The sequence below is a fragment of the Temnothorax longispinosus genome, chromosome 11, assembly GCF_030848805.1.
Source record: "Temnothorax longispinosus isolate EJ_2023e chromosome 11, Tlon_JGU_v1, whole genome shotgun sequence".
NCBI classification, from domain to species: domain Eukaryota; kingdom Metazoa; phylum Arthropoda; class Insecta; order Hymenoptera; family Formicidae; genus Temnothorax; species Temnothorax longispinosus.
Genome location: NC_092368.1, coordinates 2774297 through 2799192, shown reverse-complemented (window position 1 = coordinate 2799192; position 24896 = coordinate 2774297). Strand labels below are relative to the sequence as shown.

General features: G+C 42.1%; 2 protein-coding genes across 5 annotated transcripts; one reads left to right on the top strand and one right to left on the bottom strand.

The window, feature by feature from the left end:
- The first annotated feature begins 994 nt into the window (after positions 1–994).
- On the top strand, positions 995–3558 carry Wus (TM2 and DnaJ domain-containing protein wurst). The gene is made up of 5 exons (XM_071792216.1): positions 995–1585; positions 1900–2047; positions 2585–2949; positions 3037–3144; positions 3238–3558. Exons 1-5 carry the CDS (start codon positions 1295–1297, stop codon positions 3445–3447), a joined length of 1122 nt encoding a protein of 373 aa, XP_071648317.1. The 5' UTR covers positions 995–1294; the 3' UTR covers positions 3448–3558.
- Positions 3548–24572, bottom strand: LOC139821283 (uncharacterized). Of its 4 annotated transcripts, none has more exons than XM_071792206.1 (11): positions 22433–22550; positions 21041–21153; positions 16213–16383; positions 13975–14353; positions 12489–12938; positions 11322–11509; positions 7160–7289; positions 5458–5598; positions 5066–5250; positions 4773–4984; positions 3548–4505 (listed from the first exon to the last, which is right to left on the bottom strand). In XM_071792206.1, the coding sequence occupies exons 2-11, from the start codon at positions 21110–21112 to the stop codon at positions 4382–4384; spliced, it is 2052 nt and encodes a 683-aa protein (XP_071648307.1). In that variant the 5' UTR covers positions 21113–21153; positions 22433–22550; the 3' UTR covers positions 3548–4381. The 4 variants fall into 4 exon arrangements, with proteins under 4 accessions (XP_071648307.1, XP_071648308.1, XP_071648306.1 ...); XM_071792207.1 differs by having other exon boundaries at positions 16213–16371; positions 22433–22549; XM_071792205.1 differs by lacking the exons at positions 21041–21153; positions 22433–22550 and adding an exon at positions 24166–24572 and having other exon boundaries at positions 16213–16371.
- Positions 24573–24896: the final 324 nt, after the last annotated feature.

Genomic DNA, 24896 nt, shown 5'->3' with positions numbered 1-24896 from the left:
GTTTCATAAATTAATGAACGTTTTCTGAATTTGCTATTTTATGTTCTCCTCCCAGTAATTGCAGGATTATTACTCAATTTTTTTTATTACTATATATATGTTCGAGATTATATACAAATGTTCCAGAATAGAATAATATTGAAGAATATAATAATATATTCGTCTTACGCTATAACGAATAGCATTGATCTCGACAAATTATTCTTGAAATTTAATTGTCGAGAATGCTATTCGTCAGCGTAAGATGTAATACGATATTTATCGAGAGGATCGCCGCGACGTATCAGTTTCGCGTTCACGCGTCTTCATGATATTCTTATTATTGTGTTGAACCGTTCTCAGTAATTCTCGCCGGCACGGTCTTTTTGGCTATTCGATTTTGTAAACAAAAGATGACCGACCATCGCGAAATCTAATTGGTGTATATTATTTCATCTATCGTTGCTAAGGGCTCATCATTCCTGGCGTATTCTTCTCCACGGAACTTACGGCGCGTTGCCATTCGTTTGTCGGAAGTGATTTAGAGTGAATCGTCAATTGTTCGGGATTGGTCAGTTCGGGGTTCGGATGGGTGCTTCGGTCCTTCGCTGTCTAGGTCTAGACTGAGTCTAGTAGGGTCTAGGGTCTAGGCCACTCATCTAGGCCTGACTCCTGACTCCTGAGTCGGTTGGCGAGCTCGAACGTGGTCGAATGTGTTTTTTCCCGAAGAGAATTTTTCTTAAGTATCACGACTTTCTTTGTCTGCATCGTTATCATAACTCATTACCTTATTGTGTAAGAGCCACCCATGGCTTGCTATTTTGGATAAATTACGCAGCTACGCGGCAAAAGTCAATTGGGTCGTCCTGGCCGTGATTGTTGAGCGGATGCATGATAGCCATTTATTAATAAAAGAAGAAGGAGAAAAAGAAGTCTCTCACCCACTTTTCCCCCTTCCCACTCATACGCGGCATACGCGCGCGAACAGCGTATTTCTGCTTGTTACGTCCCTGAACTGATACCGTTACCTGACGCGGAGCGTTGAACCAGAAACCGGTGCAGTGGAACCATGACCGTCATTCCACGATACACCACCGACAAGTGTACTTGAGTTTAAAAAAAGAAAAACAGTAAAGAATTATTGCGCGTAAACTATTATTTTGCTCCGCGAAGATGCGTAGATAGCGACAATCCGGATAGGACACGTAAAATTCCTACCACGTGCGTAAAATTTACGACCACGACGACCATCCACGCGATCGATCGATAGTGAATCAAAATGGATAGTTGGTGACCTGTTGCTCCAGAAGCTAACATGATGGAAAAAGCGAAGGAAAACGGATTGAGCGCTGAGGGGGAGCACAAAAGTGCGAAGAAAAGCAAGTTCTGGGCTTATTTTTTCTGGCTGTTCGGTGGACTCTTCGGGGCGCATCACGTGTACCTCGGCAGGGACGATCAGGCTTTCGTATACATCACCACGTTCGGCGGTTACGTGGGCTGCGGTTTTCTCAGGGACATTTACAGGATACCTGCTTACGTGGCCGAAGCGAATGACGATCCGGCATTCATCGAGGATTTCAAGCGAAAAGTCAGAGCTAATCGAAAGGTAAATAAATAATTCGGCGCGTGTGTAGAATCCGCAACGCAGGCTTAGAATAAGCGATTGACGTCGCCAGTCTTGAAATACATTTATTAACGCCAAGCTCACGCTGCGCCTTGTTCCGCATCGTTGTTATTCGAAGAACTGATGATGTTGCACGTTTATATGCGTCCCACGTAAATATTGAACCGCAAATTATTTGCCGATGTCTTGCGGAAAAGATGTTAAATGGAAGGAACGTTGGCGAAGCAAATGCGACCGACGATTTTGTAAATGGACGACGAAATCGGATTTATATTTATTTGTTGTTTTTTTTACAGCCGCCGTTTGCCGGGACACGATTCGCAGCGGAAGCGGCGGTCGCCTACTTATGGGCCGAGCTGTTTAACAGCGCGATTCCGCAGGAGGAATTGTACGGCATTAATTTCAGGCACTTGCTGATTTTAGTACCGGCCGTGATCGCGCTAGGTAAGAATCGTATTAGAAAGAAAAAGAAAACTCGAAAACTCGTTATTCTAACGACGAGTATTTTCTTATCGCTCTCGCGTGTTAGGTTCCTCTGAAAGATAATGCTTTAAGGTCACAACGTGTGACTCATATCGATAGTTAAAATAACATATTATCCGTGATAAATGGAAAGAACTATGGAAAAGCTGATATCAGGGATTTTTTTGCCTGCTTTTTGACAAGTCTGATTACACAGAGTATTCTACCTTCCATTTCAAGACTTTAAATCTAGAATTTCTTAATCAGATTTTCTTTACATTCTTAGAATATCAATATTACGGTAATATGAATAATTAAATTATAATATATAAAAATAAATATAAATTATAAAAAAATAAATTATACAATATATTTATTATTTATAAAATTTATATATATAATAATACATAATTATATATATATTATTATTTATGTACGTATGCAAATAATTAGAAAACGGATATTTTAGAAGCACAGACATTTTACGAAAGCCTTTATTCAGTTTTAATACTTCAAAAGGTGTATGGACAGTCGGAAATATCGGCAGAGAACAAGGTTCGATATGGATAACGCTTGCCACAGCGTATCTGTTTTATCCAACCTTGTATTACATCGGGGACGATACCATGTGGATTTTCGTCATGGTGATCGCCTCCAGCCTGAGCTTCGACACCTTCAGCAAGCAGTGGCGGCTGAAACCGAAGAAACGAAAAAGCTTCATCCGGCGAATGGCGTATTTAGGCTTGGCACTCATGCTCTTCTTCGCTATCATCGGCAGTTACTTGTACTTCAACGCGGTTGTCACGGACAGCGAAGGCGAGGAGATAAAGCTGTCGGAGGCGGTGCGACACTTCCTCACCTCGCCCATCTGGACGGATCTTAAGGTGAGTATACGCGGTCGTTAAATTTTTAGAGCGTTATATTTTAAGAAACTTAAAAGATTTTTTATACTAATATTTTTTTTGTTACAGGCGAGTCTAGAGGCCACATGGAACCAGGCCAAGCATCAAGGCTTCTGGGCAACGTGGGCGCAACTGGTGGACCTTACGGATCCTCGAGGCGAGATAAACGCTTACAAGGTCGGCCAGCCGTTCGCGAAATTTTATTAAATTTGAATTTACTTAAAAAAAAAATGTATTTAGTTTACACTAACGCTCGCTCATCCTCCGCAGGTCCTGGGTCTCTCGCAAACCGCTTCGCAGAACGAAGTCACGGCGCGATGGCGAACTCTATCCAGGGACAATCATCCCGACAAAGTTAAAGGTTCGGACGAAGAAAGGCGCATGGCTCAGGAAAAATTTATGGAGATTCAGCAGGCGTACGAGATCCTGTCTCAGGCTAAGAATCGCCGGAAACGACGGAATCGCCGTTCCGAGAGATGAGCCGTGCGTGCTTGTGATTCGAGGGATTAATAAAGAACAAAAGAATCTCCGCATACGCCGAACTCTGTATCTCAATCGTCCATAATCAAAAGACAAATAGTTAATTAATAAGACATTTATTTAAATAACCATCTGACAGCAACTGCATCGATATAAAATCTTGTACGTAAAACGCGTATTATAAGTTAGAGAGAGAGAGAGACCTGCGACATAGATTGATCGCAAGCCCGTTCGATCATTTTTAACACTTTAATCTATAAAAACCCCCGAGGCTTTGCTTCGGCGCCTGTTTAAAGTTACACATTCACGTTTCCTGGAAAGAAAAATCGAGATTCCATTCAACGGGAGGAACATCACGCTCCTTCAACGTGATCTTTCGATCGTGATTTTACGATCTCCTGTAAACCGCGCTCGCGCGCCGTGCCGCGCCTCGTCCCGCCACACGTCGTACGATCCATTATGAGTTCAAACTAAAAATAAAATTCGACCGTTCCGAATGTTTATACGTCCGGCCGCGGCGGCGGTTTACATCGAAAACAATCTCGAGTACGCGGACCGTAAACATGACAACACTTCAACAGCAGCCGTCGACTTGGAAATCGTGATTTAGCGGGAGCGATCGAGTATCGAAGGTTTCCTCCCTTTCGATCTCCGCGAACGTCCTCCGGGTGAAATGCATCGCTAATATTTATCGGCGAGGTAAAAACGAACAAACTACTATCTACTTGAGGGACCGCGGCTTCGGATCGACGATCGGCCGGTTACAGGCAACAACGGAATCGGATAACACGTAAATGATCTCGAATAGATCACAAACACTCTGTCCGTCTTGCTGCTTTAGCGTCAAGCAGATTTCAATAATCTCCCCTCGCGTGTGTTCAATGCGAAGTGAAGTTCTAAACGCGGCCCGTGACCGCGAAAGCTTTACGTTCGACTACTTGCTCTTCTTCTTCGAGCGTGGTGGCTTCGCGATGGAGTTCTCGATCTTGTCCGTGAAATTCGTCCCGTACTTTTCGGAGGTCTTCTCCAAGAAGTCCTGCTGCGAAACCAACGTCACCCTGAAAAATGGCACAAACTTTTATCTTGTCTGAATTAACATTTACCTTAGAATCAGAAATATTTATTATCTGACAAATGTAATTTAAAGAAGATATCCAAAAATTAACATTTTAATGTTACGTATTTTTTTAAACTGCTCGTAATTTTCTAATAAACGTTTCAAATTTTGCTAAGAAGCATTGTAAAGTTGTGCAATCGTAAAAAAATGCGATTATAAAGTATCGATCGAAACTCAGGAAGTTTTAATTCTTCGATCAGTATCGTACCTTAACTGGGGCACACTCAATGGCCGCAGAAGACTTTTTACAACAGGTGAGGGCTTCGGCAGAGCCGGACTGCTCGCGCAGAGAGCCGCGCTGGTGAGTTGCGAGACCAGAGAGAAGGTTCGATCGGGGCTGGAGGTGGTGCGGAAAACTTTCTTTATTTTCGACTTCAATCCGGAGGGTTGCGGCATAGGCGTCGTGGGTATAGGCGTTACCTAGCATAGTTTGCGTAGGATTTATGTCTTGCATACGAAAGAGATCCGATTAGGAGGAGGTCTCGACATCGCGCTACGTACCTTTCCCTGCAGGACTTTTGCAGCCAGTTCAGGCTCGCTGCCCCAACGGCAGGACGTCGTTCTCTCCAACAGACGATGCCTCGCGAATCTCTCGATCATCTCGGCGCACACGTACCTGCCGCAAAACCTCGCCCATTGTTCAGCCCTCAAGCCTCTACCGTGATCGCGTAAGGTAGGATTTGCGCCTAGAAATTAATGAAAATAATTCTCAAACGGCGTAAATTTTAAGAAATAGTTTGTGGTCCTTCGTAATAATATATTTTATAATATTGAAAATATTTATTATTATATATTTATATGTAATATATATTAGACTATTATGATCTTAGATTATCAGATTATTATTTTATTTATAACAAATACATAAGACTTATACTGAACTATTTGCTCACCAGCGAACAGAAGAATCTTTGCGCACTTGGTTCTACCTTGAAGGGCGGCCTTCATGAGCGGCGTGAAGCCCAAGGTATTTCTAGCGTCCACCTCGATGTCCGGACACCTCTGCAGAAGGATGTTGAGGCACTCGGTCTGTCCTATCCGCAGATACGTAACAGAAAACATGTACTGACATCATAGGTGCCGGTTTTTTTTTCGCGTTCGCGAGTTTTTCCCCTCGTACATTTCATAACCCGCGGTGTTTTGGCTCGGAACATTTTTCGGCACGCGTCATCGCGGAGCTGCGCTTGTTTGTTGCACGAGACGCTTCCCGCTATTTTCGGCGATTATGTGACGCGATGGGATCCTCGTGCCGGCGCGAAAACTCTGCCGGCAGGTTTGGCATTGGGCTCAAGATAACGTTTTCAACATTTTTTTATGGTAAGGTAAATGTACCAATGCCGGGACACTTAAGACCTATGTCTGAACACTTTTATCATTTTAGTTTTTAAATAAGTATAACGCGAATTAAAATCAAGGATAAAAACATAATACAAGAAAACTATTTTTATCTTTGATTCTTTGATTTTAATTCGCGTTATAACTTATTTAAGGACTAAAATGATAAAAATGTCCAGACATAGGTACGTGCCCAGGCATTGGTACATTTACCTTACTTATTGCTATTCCCCGCATATTATCCCCATTTGCATAAAAATATAACGAGATCATATAAAGTCTTAGAGAGCATTTACGTTCGACAGACAAGAGATTACCTGATTTAGTTTGACGAATTAATTTTTTAAATCAGTTTTTCATGAATTTTTTAAATTAATATATTCTATTTTTTTATCCTGTATTGCAGGAATTATATAATTAAAAAAAAATTAGTGTTATGAAATGTGAAAGGAAGAAAAGTAGGCAAAGAGGACGAATCTCGTAATCATTTGCTTTCAATATGTATACGGCCCCAATCGTTATTTTCTCACTTTATTTAAGACTCTAAACGTCACGTCATAAATCTAAATAAGTATCCTCCGCACTTTATCCTGTTATTTTTTTTTGTTCATGGTTAATCTGTGACTGCGACGGATGTATATACAGTTATTTCGCAGCCACGTGGCCAGTTGCCACCTTCTGAGAGGGGATGATTACGCAGCGGAAAAGAAACAGGGGCAAACACGGAGCTAAATTATGTTCTAAACTCACTCGCGCGAATAAACGCATTTTCGAGATTCCTATGCGAAAACTAAAACACCTTTGACGCCTACTCCATCGCCCATGTTCGCGCGTCCAATTGATGCAACGCTTATTCTTGTCACTTTCTCTATGAATAAGCGCGGCCATCCTATATTCTGCGTATTTTCGCCGAGTTCATTTTTGGAACATCGGTTATATCGAAGACGATATTTCGAGCACCAAGAAGAGAAAGGAGCGAAAGAGAAGGGAACATCTCTTTAAGCCATTTAACTCACAAAGTCTAAGATGCTTTTATCTCGATAACATTTATGTTTGCAGCGACACTGTTATATTAACATTATTATTCGCACGACTCTACTACCGGATATTCCAGAAATCCAGATTCTGGAAAATTGCGAGAGATCAAAGGGATATTGAATTCCCGCAACGCGTCATTCACATTTTCCCAGCAACGTGCGTATCGCGGTCTCACAGAACCGCGCAACCTGATATATTCATAATACGTGATCGATCACTCACCGGCCTGGGCGGCAAAATGGAGCGGCGTGTTGCCCTCGTTGTCGGGCAGATTCGGGTCCACGCCTTCGAAAGAGAGCGCCAGCTCGAGCATCGCCGCCGCGCCGTTCCCAGCCATGTAACTTACGGCCGTCTGCAATGGCAAACAAATAATTCCCGGTTTAGTTTGCCGCGCCGAAAGTTTACGCCCGATTACGCAAATTCGCGTTTTCGAGCGGAACATTATTCACCCCTCGGCCTCCGCGCCGTATCGTCAATGTCTCTTTCACGCGTGTTTGACCGTGACATGAAAAAACCACGCGTTTCCACGCGGCACACATTTATACGCGGATGTAATCCTTTAAATCCACGCCGATGACTATATGAACGCGGAATGAGACACGGGTTTTAAATTAGGATTCGCTGATTTTCGCTGATCTCGTTGTCAGCTGACTGGACAAAAATTGTTTTCCGATCGAGAAAACGATCCTTGCGCTAAATCGCTACATCCCCTATAGGAGTTGTGTTAATCGGATTTATCTTTGAATGCCGCGTTTCACCTATTGTTACCACCGTTCCATTGACGCGTGTAAATATATTGAAAAGGGACTGAATATCGCGTTTTATATCGCGATTGTGTTGAGAAGTATGACATCTCGTAGGAAGACGTTCTCATTCTCGGCATTGTTTGGCTGCCTCCACCCGACATCGAGATGGACAATGGACTATCCGTTAAGAATCAATTTATTAAGTGGCTATTGACGTTTGAACGTTATTGCTTTAACTTGCGTCAGCGCCCGCCGATATACAAACAGACGTTGAAACACAGACTATGCCAACAAATGCTCGGGAGAAGACGCGTTTGCCTTGAAGACGACGCGTGAATTGTAAATCGGCAAACACCACGCGTTTTATTTCGTTCGTTTTAAACGAAACAGAAGCTGCCGATTAAACAGTTAGTCCACACTTTTCTCAATGATATATTTGATACTCCGGGATATTTGTATAGGCTTCGCCTATTTAAACGGATACAATTACTTAATAATTTGTAAAAAAAAGTTCAGGATAAAATTTTATTTGTAATTTTACATTTTAGATTTTGTATATCTCTTGAAACATGTACAATTCTTCGTACGTAATTTAGATAAAGACGGAAATATCAGAAAATTGAATGAAACTAATACGGATATATTTGATACGATGAGAACTTTTTTTGAAAGTTTTATAAAAATATTAAATAATTTTCTTTGGACTCCTTATCGTTACATCAGGAATTGGTTTGATTTATTTCATTGTTGCCTAACCCCTAACCTGGGGGATCGGTTCCCTCTCTAAATATAGAAAGCTAGACAAGATACTCTCGGTAGGTTGCCATCCCCTGCTTCCGAAAGGTGGCAATCGAATAAAAACCGATAAAAAATGAAATTTTTGGTCGGATTTGAACTCCTCCGGCTCACTAGACAGCGCACATCTCTCTGCGCCGTATGATCGCCACTGAGATCATTTTCTTTATTATTAGACGGTATAAATAAAATTACATATAAATTTTATTCCTAAATCCATGATTGCCTAAAGCCATAATTGAATTTAGGCAATCCATATATATAATTCTGAATCCTGATAAATAATTCAGGATTAGGTTCAACTATTTAGATAAAATCGAAAAATACTAATCATACAATTCTGTTACAAGTAATGAGTAAATTAAAGTAAATCTGTATAATTTCCAGCGCTTTAGTTATTTCTGCACGTAGCGTGTTGACCTCGCGCGAATTCTTTGATCCGCCAGCCTCGTTGAATCATCGCCGGCGTTTGTCTCGTGTCACTTAAGGAAAATCGTAAACATATATCTCTCTAATGCCGCATCAGGGTTGATACGTAACCGATCGCTTTAAGTTCGCGGTGCGTGCGAACGATCGATCGCGAGCGCAATTTCTTGACGCGACGTGCGCGTCGTAACGTGCGATCTCGTGGCCTTGGTGAGCGGCGATGTTACCGGCGCCTCAGGGTTGTCCGTCACGATTACACGGGACACCTACATCTAGGTTCCCTTCGTCCCGACCTTAGACGCGGCGGCGTCCGCCGCGACTCCACGAAGGTCGACCGCATTTCTATCTACGGGAGAAGAGACGGGAGCGCGATCCCGACTTTAATTGCGACGCGGCACCGCTGCATATACGGAATGCGGTCGCAGGCACCCGCGCGGGATCGAGATCACGTGCTTTCGCATCGATCCCGAGAGGCGAGGATGAGGCATCGGTCAGTTTGGAAAAAGATGCGCGTGTCCAATTTGCACCGAATTGCGCGCGGTTTCGAAAAACGCGAGGCTTTGCACAACAGCGTTCTCTCCTCCGAAATTCACGGCCTTGTCCTCGAACGCGATCGTTCGATAGTAATGAACGTAAGCAGTGTTACCATCGCGGGACGTTAAATTTCTCGTATCGTGTGAGCGTCCTTCGAAACGACGTTAATTACGGTATCTCACATCGCTTCACGAGCTGCCATCACTCAGCGCGCGTTTACTTCTGTCAAGCTTATTTTTCAGATTTTTTATACCTAGAATGACACTATGAAATAAACTTGTAACAAGCAATGCATTGCATTTAAATATTTTATATTTTTCCTCCAGTCAATCTTTATTTCACCGCAAACTTCAATTGGAAGGTAAGCTTGAAAATGTATCTCACCTCTAAAATACAGTGTCTTAAATTAACTAAACGTGTGTGTTTAATTTCCGCGTACCGCGAATAAAGATTTAAAAAAATGAATTCTAGATCTACCGGGGAGATATATGTTCCAGCATTTTTCCCGAGCGATATCATATACATATATTTCCCCTCGGAACGCAACCAATCTTGTACCTCTCGCGGCGCGATTTTACACCCGGCTTGCCGTTAGAAGCGGGCAGAGCTTGGGTGCCGACGGGCACACAATTCGGTACTTTTCCACGAAGTGCTACATGCGCGAGGGGATCGCACGTGGGTACTAATGAAAGCGCCGTGAGCCGTGAGCGTGGAATTTTTGCCGACATCCGCGACGGACTGGCGGTCGAATCCGTTTCGTCGAATCGATCCTGCCGCTTAATTTACACGCTGGCTGGCCGGAAAACAGCCTGGTATAATTATATACAGAGTTTCGTCAGCAATTAGAAAAGTTCTCCACTATGCCAGTTACGCCGATTATCTGATCGAGATGCATCGTAGTACGAAGCAGCACGAAACACTAAAAATTTTCATTAGGTTAACAGAGAGATCTTAGAAAAACGCTTGAAGCGACAAAGGAGTCATATGACATTGTTTACTCATGTTATAAACTATTCACGAATGTGTATTAAATCGTGTTTTAGTACTTCATCTTTCTGTAATAATAAATCTTTTATATTAATAGTTATCTCCTAATTTTATCGAAGTAACGAAACGAACAGAGTAATATGCGTGAGAAGAGTAATAAATTGTTCATCTCGCGAAACTTCGCACCGCTGTTAACTCCCGATCGTCCGTAATCAATCGTCGATCGGCCCGCAGATGGTTGCCGTAGTTGCCGTAATATACATTTTTGCATAACGCTCGCGAGAAGCGAAACTCACGCGCCTCGAATCGGCGGAATCCCAGCCTCGAGTGATTTAAAAATAGACCCATTCGAAGAGTCGAAATTTGTTTCCTGCCGTCGCGCGCGACTCGTTCGGCCTTAATTGCACTTTCATCGATCGCGAATCGCGCGCTGTTAATTACGGATCGCCGCCGGCTTTCCAATCCGTCGAATTCGTTTAGCGTAAGCCATTTTGCTCAAACACGATCTGGCATTCCGAGGATGCAGTTTCGAAGGAAATCTCAAATAGGATCGACAGACAGAGGCCGATCCAAAGATGAAATAATTCGTGATTCGTTAAACCAATCATTATATGCGGCGCGTTTAATAGTTCTTTGTACATTTTTTCGTTTTCCATATTTTTTCCACGCTTTCTCCCTGTTCCTTCCCATCGATCCACAAATAATGCGGCACTATTGAATTTTTTATAATTTTACCTACAGACACATTTTTTCACAGCACACGCAAACGTATCACCCTGCATCGCACATTATATGCGTTAAGAGAGTAAACGACAGGGAGAATGTTGTAAAGCTATTTTTATATTACGGAGCGCAATTAGAGACTAATTCAATTAATTAGAAAATTTTGTACTCACTCTCCCGCTGCTGTCGACCACGTTGACGTCCATACCTTTCAGGCCTACTTTCCGCGCCTGCGCGACAATTTCTTTTAGACCGGTGTCGTCCGCCTCTCTGGCGGCCCTCAGAAGGGCCGTAGGGTCCCCAGAGGGTATTTCCCACGAAGGCGGCACTTTTGGTTTGATCGTCTCTTTGCGTATGTGGTCTGCAAGATTTATATTTGTTTGAATATTTCAAAGCTAATCGCGAATAAATTATTAGCTTACTTGCGCAATTGTAACTGTCCAATATATCACAGTTTATTATTGAATAATACCACCAATAACACCAATTTTATGCGATAGACTATATACTTTGAAATTGATAAATTACACGATCATAAATTACAAGCTTAATAGTTTGTGATATTTTTAGATGAACTCTTTCGTTGTATTAAATTATTCGGCATTTATTTCACGTAAAAGAAGATGATATATTGCTCATCGATTTTGTGTCCGCAATTTGTTAAATTCCAATTCGTTAAAGCGACGTTACTGTGTGAATTTTTAGTCGACAATTTTCACATTAATCAAAGACATACCTTCAGGTTTTAGTGTGAAACAAACATTTATCGAGATTTAAACGTTGTTCTCTTATCAGGTGCTTTTTATCAGTGATGTCACACGTCGGAATCAATTTGTCGACACTAATAAATGACGTTGGTACATGTCAGCGCGAAAAGTTTGTGCAAATAAAAACTCGTCGGCAAATAAACGTCGCTCGCGTAAAAGCGCGATGATCCAAAAATCTTGCATCGCGTTGCTACGTAAGGTAATATTGAATTTCAAGTAACTAATTTATTTTTTATTTAAAAAATTTATAAAGCAGCGAAAAAAAAAAAAGGAACAACTTAATTTGAATTAATCTAATGAAATCTTCATTTAACTATTTATCAAAACAAAGTACAGTTGTTTTATTTATAGTAAAAATTTAGTAAGATAAAGTTAAAAAAGTCGAAGTTAAAAAACTTACAATTAGTAAGTTAAACAATCAAATTAGAATCAAAAAGCCATACGGTCCAAGCTTGGATTCTTGACAGCCTTATATTCTCTTATTATTAGTAAGTTAAAGATTTTATCTGTAACACCGTGTGTAAAATTTGCGAAATCGTCATCGAGCGAAACATCACGTAATGCAGAACTCACCTTGAAGCACGCCTTTGCGATAGACCTTGGCTTCGTGGACGGCAGGCTTCCGGTATGGCGCGCGTTTTTCCTCGAAGCTGGTATCGGAGCTGAAAGAGACCGACTTCTTCACTCCGACGCCCTTCTTCTTCAAGCTCGTCGATAACGTCTGGGCGCTAGGTGACGGCCGTAGAGCGCACAGTCCAGCGTCGTCGTCGTCGTTTGTCAAGATCGAGAAATAGCCCTTCGGGCCGGCGTATCTCGAGGATGAACCGCGAAGCTCGTAGCCGTCCGACGGCCTGAGAAACTTAGCTAACTCGTCGTCCGGCGAATTCCTCTCGGCGAGTTTGCTGGAGGGATGATGATGATGATGATGATGATGATGCGCTAGGCTCGCAAGGAAGGCGGAAGACCTTTTCAGGATGCCCTCCTCCGGTACCCGTTGTAACGTTCTTTCCCTCACTGGAAGACCTGCGGAGTCACGGCACTATACTTATAGCCACTGTTATTTCTTATCCAAGATGTCTCGCAGTACCCTCAGCAGCCTGCAAGCGCAGGCTTAAATAGGTGCCGTTTAGCGGCATGCAGATGTTCGCGTCATCGTTGATTGTCATAAAAAATATTAAGTAAGCAGATCGTGGGGTAGATCGCGTCGCGTGTGCTTACAGAACTTCGCGCGTCGTTAGAATCGACGTGGGCCGAAAGTAAACATTTATTTTGTTTCGCTCCAGCCTGAGCTGACAAGTTGCGACGTGCACGAAACGCGAGTCTTAGAAAATTAGATCATATAAATAGAAAGGTGTCCCCTTTCACTTTGAAACGAATTACTGGATCCTCCAGTAAGAGATTACTATAATTAACTTGATTTGTTTCATATCGAACGAAACACTTATTTTATTAGTTTTTAATTAATATAGTATGTTCTGTTTATAGTCTCGTGTCGAAAACCGGTTCACCGTGTTTACATAACTCGTGTGGTTTCATTTACGATTCTAATAGAGAATTCAGAAGCTACAAGATACGTGATTTTCGTTAGATATTGTTGTTTCGCGTCAGGTAAAGCGTGCGGCGAATAGGGCGAAAATACAAATTATCACGGCATGCACGTCAGCATTTCCACAGCCAAGTAGTCATTAGAGAGATATAGATAGTACAGGAAATTAACTTTTCCGTCGAAAATAATTTTATCGCAGCTTTCGGCACGTATTTAGAACAGCTGATGACGATAATCTCTTCTTCCAACCTGAATGAACGAACATTTACGATGCTTAGGTATCCAAAAAACGTAAATGATATATATTACCATAAAAAATAACCGTGCAAAAATTGGTGCATTTATTAAAAGTCTACCGATACTCATTAGTTGGAGTTTCTCTTATAAAAAAAATTATATTTTGATTAAAAAAAAATAAAAAGAGGTTATAAAACTGATAACTAAAGGGTATAAAGCAGATTAATGAGTAATAGGCGACGTATAATTTGAGAGTTTAGAAATTATGCAACGCACCTTCCTTCAAATCCTTCGGCACGGAAGCGGACTTGATTATACCTCGTTGGATGCCCCTTGAGATTCCCGGTCTCGCTGAGTCCTTCGGCACGTCCTTCGGTTTCCTCGACTCCTCTGAGGCGAGGAACCCGCTCCGAGCGGTCTCCTCCTTGTGGATTCTCCCGTTTACGATCGACGACGCTCGTCTCTTGGTAATGACGCTGGTCGTCGTCGTCGTTTCACTCGCGGCGCGGTTATTTCGAGCAAGTTCGCCCCTAGAGGCGACGATGCTGTAGTTGTTAACTACGCAATAGGCAGTGCCCGATGATGTGCATTTCACGCGTCTGCGTGGGCCGCTTTCTTGCCACCTGGCCTGCTCCTCGAAGATCCGCCGGACTTTCTGCCGAAACGCACGAAACGACGGAAATTAGTCTCGAGAGAGAAACTGAAATTCACATATTAACCGGTGCCTCGACTGCCTCGCACTTCGCTTGATCAGAACTCGGCCCGATTATCCGTAAACTCAGTAATTTACCCAATAAACTTTATTTTTGTTTATCATGGAACTTGAGGTTCCAAATCTTTCATTATCAAGAAGATTAAAATAATTTGTGTCTAAGTTTTTAAGATTTTAGTTTTACATAATCTAACAAAATCATGACTTTGATAATAAACAGCAGTCGTTTTAGTTCGACCCTACTGGCCAAATTAATATATTACAATTTTCGAATTAGATATTAAGAGAGGAGTTAGATAATACATGGGTTGTTTAGTAACAGGCTTTGCAAATTGAGCGTAAATAATTCAAAAACACCATTACAATTTTCGAATTAGATATTAAGAGAGGAGTTAGATAATACATGGGTTGTTTAGTAACAGGCTTTGCAAATTGAGCGTAAATAATTCAAAAACTCCATTATCTAACTCCTCTCTTGATATCTATTATAAAGGTTGTGCACAATTTGGTTCGCTCAGAATTTCTCTTCGCACTGTAATGAATACCGACGTTATATTTACGAATTACGCGTATCATAATAAGTGATCCGTGTTAACAGAGACTCCAAGTTCGCGTTCATATTAGGAATTTATTCACTCACAACACGAATTATTCACCGAATACCGTCGCAAATACTGAAGAAAAGATTAACGAATTACACGCACTCCGAAAGGGGATTCTCCTCTCACGAGATCTGTGACGTCCCTCGATCACGCGTCGGCTAATCCGCTCGCTGGACCCGCTCCAGTCGCACGATCCTCCTCGGAAAGCGACTCGTGCCTTCCTGACGAGTTCGCAAGACGTACACGCGGGAAAGTTCTAGCCGGCTCTCTTTAAACGCGCTATTTATATGTCAGTTAAGCTCTCGCGGCGTCGGTCGGTGCCTCGTGTGCGCACGTATGTATACACACACGCGTTATTAAGGCACGAATATACGAGTCACATTTCACGTTTTCCTTATACGTTCACGAGCGTTTTCGTTGCGCAATAAGAAAATTTCTATGAAAAAATTATAGAATATTTTCGATTGAATTTTAAAATTGTCTGTAACTACAGCGAGTACTTTAAAAATTAAATTCTAAGTAACGCGCGGTTTTTAAGAATTTCCAAAACAAACGATAAACTATTACTATTTGAATGAAAGAAAAGTTTCTACGCTATCTTTAACAACTGCGTAATAACTAGCGATTATGTGAATATTTATATAAACCATTGAAATTTATTATTAAATAACATTAAAGTATGATATCAAGTTCGCGACAAGAGGAAAATTTTCTTATTTAACAATGTCTCAAAATAGTAATACCGCTCACGTTAAATATACGTAATTACGTTTAAGCACCAAACATTGATCGAAACTGGAGTAATTTACTTCGGGATCGATCTATAATAGATCGTTTCACTCGAAGACGCCGCGCCACGCCGCGCCGCGGCGTCTAGCTTATTATACGCGTCGCCGCGTGTACCGCACAAACCGCCTATCAGCCAGTTTTTTTCCTCGCTCACAACTCACAATGTTGTGTCTAACTTCGCGGGCCGTTGAATGCGCGAGAGAGAGTCCGATATCGCGCGGCGACACTTTGCGGAGGAGTCGCGCATCCCGCGAGATAGACTACCGCGCTCTTCGCTCTCCGGAGGCCGCGAGACGTCGCGCGACCGACCCGTCGACGTCGACGTGATACGCGCGTCGACGTAATGAAAACGAGGATGCACGACGAAGGAGAGAGTGAGAGAGAGAGAGAGATAGATAGATAGAAGCTTACTTGCTGAGTGGTGGTCGGCTGTACAGTGGAGACAACGACGTTGTCGCTCCTATTGGTAACGCCGCCGGTGACCATGGACGTGGTGGTGGTTTCATTGCTCGCCGCATGCTTCACCCTGCGACCACCTACCATCGTCGAAGGTCGGGTCTCCGTGATAGGCTGGAAAAAGTGCTATTCGAAAGTCCGCTTTATGACTCGGAATAATAATACGATCTCGAAGCGGCGAGATTCGATGTAAGACGAGAGAGAGAGAGGGAGAGAGAGAGAAAAGAACTCCGATAATTATCAGGAATTTATTTTCAAATTACTTTTCCTTTCTCTGTGCTTCGAAGTTCATAATTCAAGAGATCGTAAAATTCAATGGGAGGAAGGAAAAGAGCATTCTATCAATAGGACCGACAGATAGCCATTCGTTTAGGTTCTTTTCCCGGACGAGATTTATGCTCGAGAAACCGAGAAACCTAACGGCGCACTGCGGAGGCTGTAATATATAAATTAAAACGCACTCACTGGGAGACACACTTTTATCACCAGGAACTCGAATCAGTTCTCCTGTCACGCAAACGTCGTGATTTCCGCCGAAGCGCGCTGGAATCGCTTCTTCAACCTACATTTCTTTTTATTGTTCCGCGACTCATCGACACATACGCTGAAAATTACGAGCAACATGTGACAAAGTTCGATCGAGAAATTCTATTGATTATCGCAATATATTCCTTTCTAGATTGAATTCGCAGCTTCGTCGCAAAATTAATAATGTGTTTACCTTTCATTATTTTAGCTTCATCATTTTTTATCATCTCTCTCTCTCTCTCTCTCTCTCTCTCTTTTTCTCTCTCTCTCTCTCACATTTTTACATAATTTATTACATTATTTTCCATCTCTTTTATTATTTTATTCCTTATTATTATACTATATGAATATTTTAATTGGCATTTAATAAATTGGTATTTAAATAAATATATTGTGAGTTCTTTGAGAGGTTGTTCTTCCAGAATAGACGCGCGTACCTTCGAAAAGGAGGAATTTTCCTTTTCATTCGTATACCTTTTCGGGGTTTCTAATCAGACAAATGCTGCAATTCTTCCGACGAGAGCGCGTTTCGCGGATCAAATTGTCCCCATCTCTTTTTTCCTTCATACTCGCCGGCGCGCCGTTAACTTCACGGTTGGCGGAAATTACTCTCCAAATCCGTGGTGAAAAGCGAGCGAGACGATTTCGACGCTAAATCTAACTTCACGGTACCCGTATAAAATTGCGCTTTCATCTCCCGAACGCGCGCGCGGTTATTTCGGCGTCGTAACAGCGCACGATATTATCCTGTCATCGTGTAGCTTCTGGCTGTCTGCCAATATTTTGAACTTTCCAATGTACACCGGCTTATCGATCTCCTTCGACATTTTCGGCGATACCGGCTTTGAATGACGAAAGCATGTGATAAAGAAGAAGTTTTAGCAGTAAGCTACGTCCAAAATTCCGTCATCAATATTCTAAGTCTTCTTTCACTTCTTCTTCTCCGACTTCAATGAACCTCGATAACCGATAGCTACTGACGGAGTTTTAAATAGAATTTTAAATAATTTTAAGAGAATTACAAAAAAATGCGCTTAAAGTTAGTTTTAAATAGAATTTTAAGTAGTTTTACAAATATGCGTTTAAAGTTCGAATGTAAAAAAAAAATCGCTAGGAAGAACACTTGATTATATCTTTCCTAAAGGTCGTTTAATTCTAAATCGCCAAGCACGGTCAGTATAACTGGCGACAATTACGCGTAGCTTATTGGGACGGGGATTCTCTCTCGTGAGAGAGAGAGAGAGAGAGAGAGCAACGACAGTTAACACGACCAATGTATATATAAGAGACCTCGAGATTTCGCCTCGTTACGTATGGATGGACGAAACTGGCACGAGCCGACTATGGTAAATGGGCGCCGGAGTTATCGCCCCAGTTATCGAGTTTTCGTCGCTCGATTCCGCCGTGTTTGCTCTCTCTTCCCTTGAATAGACCGTTTCATATCCAAACAATTGCGTCGCTCCCGTGAAAGCTTCCGTCGGAGTCGACGCGAGCAGGCCGTATGGGACAATATCGGATGCTGTAAAATACGACGCTCGTGCATCTGTCCCCCGGTCCACCGTCCGGATGATCAATGGCCGGAAGAACGATCGCCGTTTGTCACAGAGAGAGGGAGAGGGAGAGAGAGAGAGAGAGAGAGAGGAGAGAAAAAAGCAGATCTCGTTGCGCGCAACAAATTTTACGTGAGACATTTTCTCGGGGTGGACGTTTTCGTTTACGCGGACGATCCTTTGTCCGTCAGCAACCGCGCCGTCACCGCAGGCATGATAAGAGCAGCTGATTAATCAAAGCAGCGAAACACTATCGCGACGAAAGATTAGTTGCGGTGTCATATATTGCAGCTGGAATTTCAATAATATGACGTCAGTGGGAGCTACCACGTTTCATCGGTGCTTAAAGCACGTGTCTCGAGTGAATGAACACGTGGTCACCTATAATGTCATTTAATCCCATATTAACCGGATAAATACCGTACATTTTAAAAATTATTCTCTGTATTATCGCACAACTGACTCTCTGCTCTCTTATAATGATAGCTGGAATCTTTTTGAAAGTAATATAGCTTCATTAAGTAGTACGTAAATGTTTTCTTAATCAATTCAAGTAATTTCTTTAAATCGACCGTGACTGGCAATAAATAACGTCTTTTCGACATGAACATTGAAAGAAATTACTTGAATTGTTATTCTATACTAGCGAAAGAAATTTATTATTCTGTTTTCTTAATCAATTATTAAATTTAACGCAGGATATGCGATATATCCTACTTGAGTAACCTAGTGTAAGTCTTTCTCTCCCCGACGAAATAAATATTTAAAATTACCCAAAAAAACGAAGGAGTGTGCTCTTAGACGCGCCGCGAGTACACTTGCGAATTAACGAGGCTCGCGTAAGGAATATCCGGGATTTAATGCGCCGGGAGACCGACTCTCGACCTCCAATTCGACATCGAGATCGATATCTCATCCGATGCGCGTAACGCTGATTTATAAACGCCAGGCGTCGTTTCGGCCGCCGTAACTCCATCGAGGGAACGTCAGTGATCAGCGCCAGGCGAAAGCTCCATCTGATTGACTTTCAGCCGTGCGTGCCTTCTGACATTGATTGACCGTACCGCATGAGAACCCGTCGTTCTGGCAGCCACTACGTTACGGCATACGTAACTCGAAAGCTCGAACGCCGATCAAGTCTTATCTGTCATTAGTCGCGCCGTTTCCATTGGCGTTTCACGAAAGATGCGAAATCGAACGGATTTCATTTTTAACGCGCTACTATGTTCACGGTACATGCACAGAATCTCTTAGAACTTCCGAACAGAGGAAATCTGTTTAAAAAAATAAAATTGAAATAAAACACTTAAGTTTGTAATAAATTATATATAAAAATTACATATATGGAAGATGTTAGAGAAAGGGTTTTAATGTCTGAAAGGAAATTTGAGTTTTTTTAATTACTCCAAGCGAAATGTGATATTAACCACAAGAGAAATTAAATGATCGAGAAGATAGCCATGCATATTTCAGGAGTATGGAGAAACAATTACGGAATGCTGCACCGTGTAAAATGTCATTTGGATTAAGAGTGACATTTATGAATAGATAAGACTGTATTTGATGGGGATCGAGAAATGGATGAGGAACGTGCGCCAAATGATAGAGGGATATGGCGCCGATAAGAGCGTCGGGAGGGTGAGGCGCGCAGAAACCGAGCACGCGAGCTTCTAATCGCTCCGTCTCAAAAGAGACGCGATGCTTTTCATGCCAAGGTCGGCACCCCCAACGATTTCGGCATCGGAACGTAGCTCGAATGTAGAAAGATGTAGGTTCCTCTTCCCGTGAAAAAAAACTTCACGGTGAAAATCATTCGACCGTAGCGTCATCGAGAGAAACGCGAGGCGCTCCTCTTTTTTTAAACCTTCGTGCACGCAACTTCCGCGAATTACCTCCCTTCGGGGCACTTGAAAATATAATTTGCTAATTACTGGGTAAATGAGTACGTTGCACTCGTAAGTCTCGTGACACTCCTGGGAAACGGACAGATCTCTGTATTACGAAAAAGGGACTTTGGTAATTTAATTTATATTTTATTTGTATCGTTTACTTATCTTTAAACTATGACATTTGTGATGATCTGTAGTAACTGTATTTTACTCTTGTAATTATATTAAAAAGAGTTTAAATACTAATTCTTTATATTAATAACATAAATTACGTCGCTATTTCACTTTCTACATAAAATTAGTTTTAATAGGATAAAATTATTACTACAGCACGGAGGAGAGAGAAAAAAGATTTTTAATTATAAACTTATAATCTTCTTAGAGAGTCAGTATATATATATCTTATAATAAAAAAAAGAATACACAAAGAGAAGTGATTTGTGAAATATTATCTAATGGCTTCGTAAGCAAGTTCTAATTAAATTCAGATTTGACGGCCAAATTCCGACACGCCATAGCGAGCATGAAGGAAAGTATTGATAATTTCCTAGGACGCGATACGACTTATTAAGACTTCGCACGTGCCTATTCACCGAAGTTACTAATAAGTATTAATGAGTCTCACGCGATATCATGCTGAAATAATAACGACGCTCGCTTCAGAGTCACGTGCACCGCCGTGTCGTTGACATTTTCGAGACGCGATCGTAATCTCGAGAATAAGCCAGCTCCGCGATTCGACACGCGGTCTTAACGAAGCTCAAAGCTCCTCTTAATAAATATAAGCGTGTCTCGCGGAAGAGACATATTACTAACCGGTTTAAATTTGATTTTAGACGGCGTGATAGCCAAGAAGCTGGAGTCCGTAAACGTGCCGCTCAAGACCATGACCGTGGTCGCTCACGCTGCAATCTGGCTCTTTCGGAATACTGAAAGAAGTCAGTTGAATTTTTAATTCTGTCCAAACGTCTTCTTCGCCTTTAACAGTTATTTACATTTTATTATAGAGATTTTTGAAGCTTTTTATATTTACATTTTGTTACGGAGGTTTACCTAAAAGCAATTTCTGAAAGATTTCTTATTTCAGGTTTAATTTACTTCACATGCAACGACATGTGTAATTGAATATTTTTACATTATATCTTTGAAAATTATTTCTCTCTTACTAGAAAATCAATTTGTATTGTATGTTGATTTGCATCGTGCAAATTAATGTAAACGTATTTAATTGTCTAACAAGATACACACTGGATGATCACGACAATGGTACAGTGCTGTACGATTAATTAAATATTAATGCGTTGACTGTTAATATCATATATGAGATAAGGTCATTCGTGACCACCGCCTGACTTCAGCGCCCTGATGATCATTGGTGACGCGCGAAAGTTTTTAAAACGCTTGTAGAAAACAAATGTCATCTGACATAAAATTTTAAATGGTGTAAATAGCTAGATAACAATGCAAAGTAAAAATATGCGTTATTCAATGCAGTACCTAGAGAATATAGCCTTATTTAATCATGGTATACAATATTTTATTGTCATATGCTTAATAAAAATTTTATTGTGGTGTGCACAAGATAAAACACACGAAACTTTTTGAGCAGACAACGTGTCAATGAATGAATTGAAAAAGATTCTTTTATAAATGCTTAAACATATTATTCACATTTGTTAATATGTGGATATTCAATTGCGACCGAAACTCGCAAAGCGGGCTTTGTCACGCGAAAAGTTTAACATGACCTTTCCGGCTCATTGTCAGAGACTAATCCCGGTGGTTGCGCCTCTCGGTCACGGTCTGAAACGTGATTCTTTCGAGTATCTGTACTCGAGCCAGATAGTACGCCATGCGTGTTCTAAATCCGTATCACATAATTAGGCGCCTTAGACGAGAGCGGTGGAGTCTTGTATTCTTCACGCGCCCGCTCCGTGCGCAAAAGTTATAAAACGTTATCTCGAACTTATCACTTCCAGGAGCGCGTTTATGCAAAGCGTTATTATCGTTTACAAATGTGTTATCAAATTCCAAATAAAAAGTGATACATTTAAAAGTGCATTAATCGCGTCGCTCTGATCTCTTAGGAGTAAACAAGATTCCCATATTCACTCTCTTGGAACGTTATCGAAGTAAATAAATGGAGATCGTCGGTGAACAGATCGGTGATTCGAACGGAACGCGCACGGCTGATTCTAAATCAGTTACCTTTGCGCAACCGGTGTCTTCTATTCTTGAGTTACGATCGAAATACGATGCTCGCGAGGGCTCTCTTCGGAAACAACGCGGCGGCGGCGACGAACTTCGCACCATTTGCGCGAGCGATATTGAAACGCGCGCGATGATCGAGCTCGTTTTTCCACCACCGGCCGACCCCTCAGGATCGTTCGCTCGTCAAGGGGTTGATTGGCTACTGGGCCAAAGTTTAAATTGCACCCTCGCAATTCTCACGAGGGCTGGAGCGCGAGGCCTCGTCGTCCACGCAGGCGCGAATTTCAGCCAGGTGTTACGATGCTCCGTACTGATGGAAAATTAGAATGTGCTACCGCGCGAATTCGAGGATCGGCGCGTCGCATTCCCAGATACATGTAAAAGCCCGCGGCGGTATTCTAATTGCATCGCGATTTACGGCGGGTATCGCGTATCCGTGTACATACGTCGAGACCGCGGCGGATTCGAGATTGATTAAAACGGGCAACATCATTTGGCAGCAAAACAAAAGCACTGGTTCTAACAGCAGACGGAAACTGAGATCGTTATAATCTTGACGCACTTAATTTTAGCCCTATAGAAAAATAAATTTCACGTCAATTTTGCGTTTTTCTCCACGAACAAGTTGGTGGATTATTTTCGTATGTCGAAGAGTCGAAATCCGAAATCGTCGCGATTGTACCTGCCTTACGCCAAATGACGTCATGGAGCTCTTTATTTTTTTTTCTCAATGTACGGAAATTTTATTTCTCGTGTCTCTACGTTTTCCCGATTCCTACTTTTTAAAGTGTTCAATTACGAACTTCAATGGCCAGAAATCGGTAGTAGGTCGCAGAAATTACGGCGTTCGCGTTCGGAATTGTGCGCGGGCGAGACAGAATTAAGCTCCTCAATTATTTTCTCGTTTTTCATTCTATTTTTACGTCGTACGTGGCACGCGGTCGCCGCGTTGCACGTGCTCGCGGCTACGTTCGGTGATTCAAGATCAATTAGAGAATCCGCTACAACTAAAAATACAACATCCGTGACCACTGTACAATTAAGATCCTTCTCCCTCGTACTCGTTTTCACTCTTCTTTCACGCTTCTTCAAAATTATATGCTTGGTCGGGACTGTTAAGAGAACTTTTAACGTTGAACGGAACAAACTTGTCGGCAATAGGAAAATGTAATGTTTCTGAAACACCTTAATTTTCTCGAAATCCGGGAATCGCGGTTCTTCTCCCTGATTCGTGATTGCACGCAAGCGAAGTTATCGCGCTTGATTCTAAGCGCGACAGCTGAGTAAATCCAGCGCAAATCAATTCAATGATATTAGTCAAGGAGACGCTTCCGTTGTTTCGGTGCGAAAAGCTTTTTGCAAACTGGGAGTGCTTTTGATATCCTTATCAGTTTTATCTTCTTTACATCGAGAAATGTATGATTACGTTAAAAGCAAAGAGATTGAGACTTTATTTGAGAATTTTTTTTGCTAAACTTTATACTATACTCTTTTTTAATACACAAACATATCCGTTCAAACACAAATTATTTATTATTTTACGTTTATATCAGAGGTGTGATTTAGTACTCGATTTTCAAATCAATGTGAATGTAAATGTATAGGGACGGAAGCGAAAACTTGTTATGTTCTCGCTAGTTAAGATTTTTTTTTCGGCATTCTCTTGGATGCAAGACGATTGGCAAAGATACCGTTTCCCGTTGTTTGCCAATCCCCAAAATTTAACTTACCCGGATTATCGATTTCTGGCTAAAAGCCGCCGTATAGTAGCCATCGGTGTCATCGTTAACCAGAATTGTCGTGCGTCGGGTGAGAAGCATTTACATAACGTTGCCCGATGTCCGCGCGATTGATGAGTCGCCCATTAACGTCGAGACGATGATGTCGCTCGATCCGCCGTTACGAGTGATCGCATCGTGGAAATATAACGCGCACATATAACGCGCGTAGTTCGCGTGAACGGTGATCACTTCCGAATTATTGTCGCGCATTGTGTCTGCCCGTACTAAAACGATGATCTGGAGAGAGCGCCGCGGCTTCATGCGGGGTCTGCGGGGACGATAAGGTGTTGTCCCGGCCGGCGAGGAGCGCGTATGCTATTTCTGATTTCTGCCGATCGGATATTTCTTCGGATCGGGCGCGATTAATAAAGGCGACCGGTGAAAAGTGGGCGCGTGTCGATGATCGCACAATGGTACGCGTCGAACTAAGAGAAACATCGACGACAGGAAGGTTTAAATGTGTCGCCGCCGCGCGATGCGGCGTAAATTCGTTCCGTAATGAGTCCGCGCGGGCCGCGGAGCTTTAAATTTCGATTGACCGACCACGAATGGCACGTCGTCAAGCCACAACGATGACAATGGCCCGTCGCGAAGATAATTTTATGCCTTCCCGAGAGATAATAATAAATGTCACGGAACACTTTGCCAGCGGCCTTTTGTAAGTTTTGAGTACTATTTGC